Source organism: Staurois parvus, unplaced genomic scaffold (assembly GCF_062004578.1).
Source record: "Staurois parvus isolate SC_StPar_1 unplaced genomic scaffold, SC_StPar_1.0 ptg000606l, whole genome shotgun sequence".
NCBI lineage: Eukaryota > Metazoa > Chordata > Amphibia > Anura > Ranidae > Staurois > Staurois parvus.
The window spans coordinates 169109-181758 of NW_028318402.1; the positions used below are offsets into that span (position 1 = coordinate 169109).

Below are 12650 nucleotides of genomic sequence, written 5' to 3' on the forward strand. Positions count from 1 at the left end.
TGAGAAAAGTATTATTAAAAATATAACCCCTGCTGCTGCCCAGAAGATATGTGTAAACACAAAATCTGCAGACTAAGTATATGTGAGCAGCGATAGGTTTTAAAATCAATCATTAAGTGCCATTCATATTAAAAAATATGCAAAACAAATTGTATAGTAAATGCAAGTCCTTTAAGATATATTCTCTATAGCCCAAAATAAGTGTCCATCATTAGTGTTCAAATTTTATAATTTTTTCCCCAAAAAAATTGCATTTGCAAGACCACTGCCTAAATACCGCTTGGCATAAAAAATTGCAAAAGACGTCAATTTATTCTCTAGAGCCTCTGCTTTAAAAAATACATATATACTCTTTGGGGGTTCTAAGAAATTTTCTAATAATACCGATTGTTACATGTAAATAAAAGGTGTCAGAAAAGGCCTGGTCTTCAAGTGGTTAAAGCAGGGCTCCAGTCATTTTTGAAAAAATTAAAAGTCGGCGGCTACACAAACTTTAACTGCTGACTTTAAATAAACAGACACTTACTTGTCCTCGGATCCAGCGATGTGCTCACTCAAGGGGCACCAGGTATCATCTTCAGTCCCCGGTGCTGGCATCTTAGCTGTGGTCACCCGGCTGTGACAGCTTGGGCCTTTGGTACCCACTTTGCATGCGCGAGTAGCACTGTGCACTGTGATTGGTCCCGCAGTCTTCTGGGACCTGTGCTGTGTCCCAGAAGACTGCGGGGAGGGAGGGGGGAAAAAACACTTCCTAGGTGATCCGAGGGGAAGTGGGAGCGGGTACCTGTCAAAATCAGGTACCCGTTCCCCTCCCTCCCAAAAAGACTGCCAAATGTGAAAGCGGAAGGGGGGAGGAGGCCTTAAAGCAGAACTTCCCCTTCTGGGTGGAGTTCCGCTTTAGGTAAAAAAAGAAATTTGATCTGCATAGTCAACGCGTTACATTTTCATAAAGAGGTCCCAATCTATTTACCATCGGAGGTATAAAATGTTACTATTACATTTCTCCTTTTATAAAGTATCTTCACCTGAACTTTTCACTTGTACAGTTCTCAGTATTCCCACCATCTCATGTTCCTTTGTGTCTCTCTTTCAGAACCTGTCAATAGCTCCATCACTACTGTATTTGTTGCCATCGCCTGTGCAGTTGTCATCGCTGTCATTCTTGGTGTTGGAATCTCTTTATACATAAGTAAGTGAAGGATTTTGTAGCAGCGTGAATTAATTCACTTCTAAAGAATTAGATTGTTTAAATTGATTCTGTCATAGGACAGGTATTGAGACATCCATGGCTGGTTCAGTTTTGTACACCTTGTCTATGGCAATCAAGTTTTACCTTTCAAGTAAAGAAGATATTTGATCTGTGTAGTCATAATGTCCAATTTTAATGAATACGCACCAATCTACTCACTACTGGAGGTATAATACGTTACAATTACATGTCCCTTTTTGTAAAGTATCTTTACCTGAGCTTCTAACTTGTACAATGTTGAGTATTCCCACCATCTCATGCTCTTTTGTTGTTGTCATCACTGTCAATCTTCATGTTGGAATTTTTCTATATGAATAAGTGACAGATTTTGTTTTTTTTTCTTCTCAGATAATACTTTTTGTATAAATGAATGGACTTAGACAGAATTAAATTGCTTAACCGCCTCCCACCTGCCATATAGTACAATGACGGGCGCAAAGCGGTTCTCTCGTTCTGGGAGGACGTCATATGACATCCTCCCATTCTAACCGCGCATGTGCGGCTCTGGGAGCGCACAGCGTGGCGATCGGTGGTGCGCTGTGTCGCTCGGACACAGCAGATCATCGATCAACGGAAAGAGCCGAAGATGTCGGCTCAGTCATGTGATCAGCTGTGTCCAATCACAGCTGATCACATGTAAATAGGGAAATGCCGGTTATCGGCATTCCTCTCCCCATAAGCTGTCACGCTGACAGAAGAGAGGAGAGCAGAGCCGGTAATCGGCATTCCTCAGAGGGGACATGTGCCCTGATGATCTGTGTAGCCCCAGCAGTGCCACCTGTCAGTGTCCATCAGTGCCAGCTGTCAGTGCTCACCCATGCCACCTGCCAGTGCCACATCAATGCCACATATCAGTGCCTACCAGTGCACATCAATGCCACATATCAGTGCCTATCTGAGCTGCCTTTCAGTGTCACCTATCAGTGCCAGTCAGTGCCACCTATCAATGCCAATCAGTGCCACCTATCAGTGCCAGTCAGTGCCACCTATCAGTGTGCATCAGTACCGCCTATCAGTGTGCATCAGTGCCGCCAACAGTGCCAGTCAGTGACACCTATCATTGCCAGTCAGTGTCGCCTATCAGTGCCACCTATCAGTGCTGCCTATCAGTGCCATATGAGTGCTGCCTTTCAGTGCCCATCAGTGATGCCTGTCAATGCCCATCAGTGCCACCTACCAGTGCCTCCTCATCAGTGCCATCTATCAGTGCCACCTATCAGTGCCCATCAGTGATGCCTATCAGTGCCCATCAGTGATGCCTGTCAATGCCCATCAGTGCCACCTACCAGTTCCTCCTCATCAGTGCCACCTATCAGTGTCCATCAGTGCAGCCTATCAGTGCCCATCACTGCAGCCTCATTAGCGCACATCAGTGAAGGAGAAAAATCATTTCACAAAATCTTATAACAAAAACTAAGAAAAAACTTTTTTTTTTTCAAAATTTTCAGTGGTTTTTTGTTTGTTTAAGAAAAAAGAAAAAACCCCGAGGTGATTAAATACCACCAAAATAAAGCTCTATCTGTCTCAAAAAAAATTAAAAAATTTCATATGGGTACAGTGTTGCATGACCGCGCAATTGTCATTCAAAGTGTGACAGCGCTGAAAGCTGGATATTGGCCTGGGCAGGAAGGAGGTACAAGTGCCCTGTAGGCTAGTGGTTAAAGTGACTCTGTCTGCACACTAGAATTGAGACATCCACTTATGGCCTCCTGGAGAAAATAATATTTGCCGGTCTGTGTCTGACTAGAGATCCAACTTTGGGCAATTTTACATTTCTTTTAAAGTCCCCTTAGAGGTTAAAAATAAGCAGCTCTGGGTCCAGTACTTACACTCTTTTTTTGTACTGCCCTCTGCAGAACCTTTTCTCTACCAGAATATATCCTCAATATTCTAGGTGGAATTTTACCTCCCATTTCATCATTCAACCCCGAAGAATGGAGATACGTTATGAGTGCAAGGCGCCCTAAACCTGCTTTACATTGCTATGGCACCCAACACTCACAATGTATTGCTATAGAGAGAAGCACTGATGTCAATATGCCAGTGTCCCTATCTGTATCAAGAGCCACCTACTTCCTGGAGAAGATCCAACAAGGACCCTGTGCATCATGTGTCCAGCCTGAAGACATATGGAAAAGGTTCATATAAAAAAGTCAGAAAATTGTCAAATTGCATAACTGTATATCTGTTCTGTGTCCACAACTCCAGACATCAAAGCAGAATCATCAGCATGACATTGAAGGAACTTCATTCTCAAAAGGAGATTTCAGAAATGGCAGACTCCATTATTGTCTCAGGATAGAGTTCATTGTCCCTTGCAGTGTTTTAGCAGAACCTCTAGGGTAGAAGTTAAAGTGATACATGTCATACTTACCTGCTCTGTGTAATGACTTTGCACAGAGCATCCTGGATCCTCCTCTTCTTGGGACCCCCACCAGTATTCCTGGCCCCCCTCTCCTGTCTGGTGCCTCCACAGCAAGCAGCTTGCTATGGGGGCACCTGAGCAGGCACCCTTCCAAGCCGTGGCTCTGCGTGTCTATTCCCACACAGAGCTGTGGCTCAGCCCCACCCCCTCCCTTTCCTGTCTGAGAGTCTCCAGAGAACCGAGGCTCTTGTGGGGATCGCTGGATCAAGAGGGTGCTCAGGTAAGTGTTAGGGGGGCTGCTGCACACAGAAAGTGTTTTACCTTCATACCTAGAACGCTTGAGAGTAAAAAAACTTGAGCCTTTAGAACCACTTTAAGATCGGGTCTTCACATATACAAAACATATACTAACTTTTTCCAAAGTCATTCATATTTTGATCTGGGTGGTTGAGGCCTTTTCTTGTGGTAAATATCCCATGTGTGGGACCTCATGGACTTCCCGGCCTCAATATTCGGAAGGTTTGGATTTTGGTCTGTGAGATATTGTTCAGTGTTTTCCTGTTTCTAACTCCATGATTATTATATTCCAGAGAAGGGACGAGGCTACAAGACCACCAGTAGTAAGTATCCCATCATGTCCTGTTCCTGTGTGATTGTAGTGTGCGGTGTGTGTAGGAGATGTGAGGAGATGAGACGTCCTGCAGATCATCCTATCCTATGATACAAGGAACCCTATTATCATTGCCTACATGATAAAATACCCCCCAACATTCTGAAAGAGGGACACCTTCTAGCACAAAGTTTGTTAGGTAAAGGACACACCGCCAGTTCTGCAGTCCATGAAGAATTAAACACAAAGTGATTGGTAAAACCCACAAAGGTTTTTTCTTACCATTTCCCTTTCTCCATACCGGCCTTTCAAAACAACAAATGAAATACTTCAGAGGTGGGGTGAAAGGTTTAGTGTGGTGTGACACTTTTGGTAGTTAATAAGTGCATTGTTATAGATGTCTGTATATCAGACCGAAAAGAAGGAGAATTGAGGAAGAAAGGGGGACAGAGGGATTTTTTTTTCTAACAGATTTTTATTTATTTATTTCAGGTACTTATATAGCACTGTCAATTTACGCAGCACTTTACACACATATATATTGTACATTCACATCAGTCCCCAACCCTCAAGGGGTGTACAATCTAAGGTCCCTAACTGACATTCATACATACACATACTAGGGACAATTTAGACAGGAGCCAATTAACCTACCAGCATGTCTTTGGAGTGTGGGAGGAAAGTGGAGCACCCAGAGGAAACCCACACAAGCACAGGGAGAACATGCAAACTCCATGCAGGAGGCACCATGGTCGGAAATTGAACCCATGACCCATTTACTGCAAGGCAGATGTGCTAACCACTAAGCCACTGTGCCGCCCACCACTAAGCCACTGTGGACAGTCCCTTTAAATGAAGGACAGTTGGGAGCTCTGCGATACAACTAGAAATACCTAAGGACTGAGGATACTGCCTATGATGGCAATGGGGCCCCCGTTCCACTTGTCAGGGCTCCCCCCTAGGTGGCAGAACATCAGGGCCCAGTCGCTGCGACCCTGGCAGCCTAATTTAGCCGGGGGGGCGAGGAATGACTTAGGGGGGCAATTGCACCCCTGCAGTAACGCCACTGAGTAGCTCCCCTTTATTGGCTCTCTCTGCAGACCTCTCTCTATAGTGAAGAGCACAGAGTGTGTCAGGAGGATGTTCTCTCTCTGTATATTATAGAGAGGAATCCTTATCTGACAATCATCATTCACCGTGATCATCATACAGACTAAATGTCTCCACTTTCTTTTACAGCTTCAGATACCAATTCTGACTCAACAACCTGAAAGCCTGAATGTACACGATGGAGTATTTTGTGAGGACATCACAGGGGGAAGAGGAGATACAACTTTTCTCTAGATTCAGCCCGTTCTGCTCGCTTCCGTCTGCTTTTATTAATATATCTGATGCCATGTAACCTAAAGAGAACTTTTCATGTATTCTGATCCATTGCTGTATGAATGATATATACTGGAATGTAAAACCAACTTTATATTTTTTTAATCAATTATTTATTTGTTTATTTATTTGATTTGATTTTTTACACTGTCGCTTAATTTTTTTTAAAATCACTTTTATTGGAATGTATGCATCCCTTGTGACAGCAATAGGCATGTGACAGGTCCTGTTTATGGAGAGATCGGAGGTCTGTAAGAACCCAGATCCCTCCTCTGCCCCTAAACGCATTTGATTAGTATGCTTTTCATTTTAAAAAATGGTGCCATTTACATTCGGGTAAACCAGAAGTGATGTGGGGTCACTGCTTCCGGGTTACTATATCATAGATCTGAACAGAGGTGATCTGGTCTTTGTTCGACTCTATGATCAGCGGGTGGAAGTGCCGGCTGGTTGATTGGGTGTCCCGGTGGGACAGGACAGCCCAATATAACTACAGAAGGTGGTGGGAGGGGGGATGTCCCTTTGCACTGCTTGTAACATCAACTCAGGGGCTAGTTAGCTGCTCTAATTGCGTTTTCAAGAGAGACAACTGTTGGCTCTACAAAACAGTACTGGGGTGATGCCTGCAGCTCCAGACATCTTTCCGGTATAACCGCTTGAAGTCCAGTGACTTACAGGTACATCGCTGGTCGGCAAGTGGTTAAAGTATAGCTAAGTTTTATAAATACAACTAATATAAGTTTTGGATGGAATGGAGAGGGATTAGAACCCCTGTCTGGTTGATATTGCTGTCTGTGTCCCCATTGGGGAGATTCACCCTCTCTATTTGTCCTGTTTACTGTTATCATCAAAAGAGACAGTAAAAGAAAATCCCAAATTTCGTGTTGTCCCCAGAAAAGTAATAGAGGGGAAATCGTCCAATGGGGACACCATATTTATGCCATAAAAATCACTAAAATAGCCATGGTCAGGGGTGTATTTATCACAAGGCAAACAAGGCATTTGCCTAGGGCAGCATTTTTCAGGGGGGGCAGCACTGGAAGAAGGGACAGAAGAAGGGACACACGCGGCATGGGGACCTGGTGAGTTTCCGAGAGATGGTGTGGGTTTCATGACGGTGTATGCACAGCCTGATTCTCGTTCCTGGGGATGTCCAGAGCTGTAGAGGTGAGTGTCTTTCAATCTCTTGCCATGGGGGATGGTGGCTGGTGTAAGGGGGGCAGTGGTATTGGAAGGCTCGGGTGGAGGGCAGGGGTGTTCTTGGTCAATGTCAGGCTCTTTCTGCGGAGGGGGGACGCCAATCTGTGTGTTGCCTATGGCAGCACAAAACCTAAATACACCACTGGCCATAGTAACGCAGACACTAGTTCTGGTGAGAGCCGGGGATTCCCTCGCTTTGGAGGAACTTCCTCTCATTTTATGTTTTGGCTATGAGGGGAAATCTCTCCAATGGGACAAAGATGGCAAAAAGACCTGACAGGAGTTATAGCCCTCCCTCATTTATCCAAAATGAAAAATGTATTTATTACAGGTACTTATATAGCACTATCAATTTACATATATATATACATATATATTGTACATTCACATCAGTCCCTAACCCTCAAGGGGCGTACAATCTAAGGTCCCTAACCCACATTCATACATACACATACTAGGGACAATATAGACAGGAGCCAATTAACCTACCAGCATGTCTTTGGATTGTGGGAGGAAACCTGAGTACTTGGAGGAAGCTCACACAGGCACAGGGAAAACATGCAAACTCCAGGCAGGTAGTGCTGTGGTTGGGATTCAAACCATCGACCTCAGTGCTGCCAGGTGTAAGTGCTAACCACCAGCCACTGTGCTGTCAAAATTAAGTTTTTCCTTCAGATCTATTTTAAAGCTGAAATTCAGGCAGATATAAAAGGCACAAATGGCTGCAGACCTGTAATCATTCATAAAGTGGTTGTAAACCTTTAACATGAAATATGAACAAAACATATCCTTCCATAGGGTATACTTGTCTTGAGTGTAATTTCTTTTTGCTGTCTAATTCCTCTGCTAGCTGTTATTTCTGACAGGTTTTCCTGACTTAGAGAGATAAAGGGGATGGGGAAGGATCTCCAGGACACAGCCTGTGATTGACAGCCTCAGTTCTGCATGTGTCCTCTATGCTGTGTGGAAGGGGATGCATCCCTTTCCTCCAATCAGCTCTCAGAGCTCTCCTCTCTGAGCTGTGCAGAGTGTAAGTTCAGCTCCCTGCTTTCTGAAAGCTCAGATAAGCTATAGAAATTCTGGACTTTGAACTGATGTAGAGGAAATGGGGCTGCAGATAAACAGGTAGAGCATCTTTCTGGTATAGCCACTTGAAGTCCAGCGACATAGGAAGGAAGATTTGATTCATCTCTGTGTATCACCTGAGGTCAGACACTTCACTAGGAATATGGAAGGGTTTACAGCCACTTTAAATGCAACTTTTTACATACTAGCATATTAGCAGTGTAAATATCTGAATATGAACTGTTAGTGGCCTCTTGCAGTTCCTGTACAGTAGAGCTCAGACTTAGAGAAGGAGAACCAGCAGTCTTTTTTTGCTGCAAAGCTCATGGGATGTTCCAGCAACGAAAATGTTGATAGGTGGAGAGAGCAGAGTGACAGATGATCTCACTAGTCTTCTGCTTCTCTAGCAAGTAAATAGTAAGTGTTAGTGCAGCAGAGGAACATCAGGTCTCCTATCCTGCCAGAGAAGACTGAACTGCATGTCAGACCTTTGTAAATATCTTGACTGGATGGACAAAAAAATAAATCCTTTGGCAAATAGAGAACTAAATTATATGTGAACCTGTGAAGATAGAAAAATGGGGGACCCCTGTCTTTAACCTCCATGGCGGTATTCCCGAGTGTAGCTTGGGATAAAGTTTCAGCACCACAAGCGGTAACCCCGAGCTACACTCGGGAATACTCTGCAGCGCTGCTCCGGGTTCCCTCGGTCACTTACCTTGTCCTGCGCTCCCGCGATGTCCCTCCTGCAGTGTCCCCTGTAATGTCCTCCTGCGGATGCCGACATCTGTCATCTGGGTTCTGTCCCCTGCGAGCGTCGGGACGTACGGGGGGACGTAACCGGCGGGAAATTCAAAAATGTGAAAAAGTGACATTCACTAAATACACTAAAATCACATAGTATAACATTCCTGTATCAAACCATTTCACATACATTTTGTCCCGAGTGCTTTGTCCTGTACCCTGCCTGCATTTTTACTGTTCTTTCTGCCTGGAAACTAAGAAAAGTTCAAGGCGTCCAAAAAGCGTCCCTTTAGGTCAAAAGCGGTTTTAGACCGGCTAGAGAACAGCGATAGTAAATCAGAACCACTTGCAGAATTGAGTGATAATGATTTGTGGGGAAATTCATCATCAGACACTGAAAACGATTCTACGACTTTGCTCAGTGATGTGCGAACTTGGCGCTATATTTCAAATTTCAGTGTTTTTGGTTTGATTATATTATTGAATTAAATGTATTATTATTATATTATTATTTTTTATGATTATTAAATTATAATTTATGATTTCGTGTTTCAAATTTTATCCTACCCGGGATGTTTACTAGACTCTTGTTCGTACAGATTTCAGTGAGTTACTCCTAAAAATTGCAGGCTACAATAAAAAAAATACATATTTCCATGCAAAAAAAGTACCGCTTCGAGCACAGAAATATGGACATAATCAGACCGCTAGGGAGGTTACTGTTGAATGTCTTACATTGCATTCCTGGCTGATGTTGGTACCAACAGTCAGTGACCTGGAAGGAGCTTCTGTCCAATGACATTGATATGCTCCTCATGTGTGATTGTTTCAGTCGCCTTCTCTCTCTCTCCCTCTCTTGTCCTTCTCTGTCTCCCCCCCCCCTCTTCTCTTTTCTTTCTCTCTCTCCTTCCCTCTCACACTCCTCTTGTCTCTTCCCTCTCTTTTCTTTCTCTCTCTCCTTCCCTCTCACATTCCTCTTGTCTCTTCCCTCTCTTTTCTTTCTCTCTCTCCTTCCCTCTCACACTCCTCTTGTCTCTTCCCTCTCTTTTCTTTCTCTCTCTCCTTCCCTCTCACATTCCTCTTGTCTCTTCCCTCTCTTTTCTTTCTCTCTCTCCTTCCCTCTCACCCTCCTCTTGTCTCTTCCCTCTCTTTCTCTCTAGAAAGGTCGACTTCCTTCAATTTGCCAAATATTTTTCCTAAAACAGTTGCGTTTATCAACTAGTTTTCAAATGATTCCCTATAGCAGATGTTGGTGCCCAGCCCCATATGACCCCAGTTAGGCCCCATTCACACTCCATGTAGCAGGAATGCACACTTGTTTCAGTGTGGACAGTTGCATGTTATTTCATTAAGCATTGACAAAATGCACAACCATACATGTGCTTCTAACTGCATTTGGGGCGCCTTTAACAATGAATGGCAGGCAAGCATGACATGACATGCTTTTTTCACACATTTCCTGTGCGTTTCCTGTGCGTTTGGAAATGTGAATTGTGAATGAGGCCTCAAGCTTATTGTTCACCGCAATCAGTTTAACCTCTTCGGGACCACCCACCACACTTATACTGCGGCAGGGGGGCCTTGATGCACTGGATCACGTACATGTATGTTATTTGTTGTTTCCAGGCAGGGGGCACATGCATCCGCCATCCTGGATCTGCTTTCATTCACTAACAGCACAAGCCAGTCAGCGGGTCCCAGGTAATGATTTATGACCAGAACCCATTGAGCGAATGATAGAAGAGATCCCTGGGTTGATAAACAGCACAGGGCTCTACAGCTAGAAGAAATGTGCTGTTTTTTCTCCCTACAAGGCAGGGAGTAAAAGCCAGCACATCGCTCAGTAAAATCAGCACACAGTACATACAGTAAACATTGTTAGGCACACATTTAACCCTTTGATTGCCCTTAAATGTTAACCCTTTCCCAGCCAGTGTCATTAATACAGTGAGAGTGTACAGTATATTATTAGCACTGACTACTGTATTAGTGTCACTGGTGGTGTCAGTGGCAGATAGTCAGTTCCCTCCCAGTGTTAGTGTCAGATTGCCCGCCGCACTATCACAGTCCCACTATAAGTTGCTGATCACCGCCATTACTACTATATAGAAAAAGAAAATTCCAGTATATATGTCTACTGTCTATATATAGATGTTATAACTTTCAAAAAAAGAATTAATTTACACTTGAGATTTTTTTTTTACCAAAGACATATAGCAGAATCCATTTTGGCCTACATTTATGAACAAATTTGATTTCTTTTATATTTGTTTTTGTTGGATATATTTTGTAAAATAAATGTAAAAAATATTTTTTTTTTTTTAAAATGTTTGGACTTTATTTTTTTATAGCTCAAAAAAAAAAAACCCCAGTGGTGATCAACTACCACCAAAAGAAAGCTCTATTTGGAAGAAAAATAAAAGGATATAAAATGAATTTGGTTACAGTGTTGTGTGTGACTGGGCAACTGTTAGTTAAAGTAGCATAGTGCTAAATAGCAAAAAATGTCCTGGTCATGAAGGGGGTAAAATCTTCCAGAGTTGAAGTGGATAGAGGCATTGCACATTTCCAATGTATTGGTTGTTTTAGCTAGGTATTAGTGTACTTCTATTCCCTGTGATGTTTGTCTTCTTCTGTAATGATGGGCTCACATGTTGTGTATACAGTGTGTAGTATCATGGCTGATCAATTCCCCTGTCTGTGTCAATACAGCGAGCTTGTTCCTTCACCAGAATGACAGACAACTTGTGCCAGTCCCGCAGTGATCAGTGCACGCCTTACCATTTCATCTGTTGCATCACAAATGTGGGAGTGCTAATGTGATGAAAACACTTCTTTTCCAGAATGGTGATTGCTCTACCTCTGTCACATCTAATTACTATTTAATGTTCACCTGCAGAGCACTAGACTGATAGACCCGGGGAAGATGGGATATGTAACTTCTTCCTAGGAAGTGTCAGTTCTTACACTACAGACAGATGTCTTACTTTGCCATGTGTTAGGTGGCATGCCTCATGTTTGAGCACAGAAACAGAAAATGCTGAAAACGAAATGTGAAGATTTACTGTATTTTAGGCTGTATGTATGGGGTGAAAAGTACAAGGTGAAGGTGGGAGGGATTATAATGCATTTACCGTAAAGATTCAATTAGTGATCCCTCATTATAAAGTCCTCCTCCCAGCACAGGAGGCTCAGTACAATTGCTGTCCTTGGTGCTGTACAATGATTACATTAGGTGGACTGACCCTCCCTTTGAATGTTGAATAAATCATCTGTGAGCATTGACAGAAAATCCATCCTAATCATGAGACAGAGACCTGCAATGATCAGATCCAGATATGAGCCCCATGAGAAGAACAGTTAGAATGTCAATAAAAAGACGTTATTTAATTCAAGGATATTAAGTTATGTTTTGTAAATATTTTTAAGATGCAAATTTTCAATAAAAATATTGTCATGTCCAGTTGTCTCTGCTTATTTATACCAATCAGCCGTACCTTTTTGACCATTCACCTAATATTCAGTAGGTCCCCCTTTTTGCTACCAAAACAACTGTGAACCATCAAGGCATGGACAGTACTAGACCTCTGAAGGTATGTTGGTGGTATCTGGGACCAAGCCGTCAGTAGCAGATTTTTTAAGTCCTATAAGTAAAGTGGTGCCTCCAGCACATCCCAGAGATGCTCAATTGGATTGAGATATGGAAAATTTGCAGTCCAAGTCAACACTTCAAGCTTGTTGTTGTGTTCCTCAAACCATTCCTGAACCATTTTTGCAGTGTGGCAGAGTGCCTTATCCTGCTAGAAGAGGCCACTGCCATCAGGGAATACCATTTCCACGAAGAGTGGTCAGAATCAATGTTTAAAGTGGTCTGTGCATAAAGGTAAAAAATGTTCTGTGTGCAGCAGTGCCCTCCATAATACTTACCTGAGCCCCACCCAGTGATGTGCACAAGATGGGGAAAGAACAAAGAGAGGGCGCACAGGCCTAGTGTATTACCATAAAAAATGTTTAATAAAACATAAAGTAGGTGT

General features: G+C 43.1%; 1 protein-coding gene across 1 annotated transcript in view; it reads left to right on the top strand.

The window, feature by feature from the left end:
• The window catches only part of LOC149449725 (class I histocompatibility antigen, F10 alpha chain-like), a 59591-nt gene extending 47515 nt beyond the window's left edge, over positions 1-12076 (top strand). Inside the window, exons 5-7 of the mRNA XM_089692839.1 lie at positions 1094-1189; positions 4205-4234; positions 5464-12076. Of these exons, the coding sequence (XP_089548965.1) occupies positions 1094-1189; positions 4205-4234; positions 5464-5495 (158 nt within the window). The 3' untranslated portion in view covers positions 5496-12076. The remainder of the gene's footprint in view (positions 1-1093; positions 1190-4204; positions 4235-5463) is intronic.
• Positions 12077-12650: the final 574 nt, after the last annotated feature.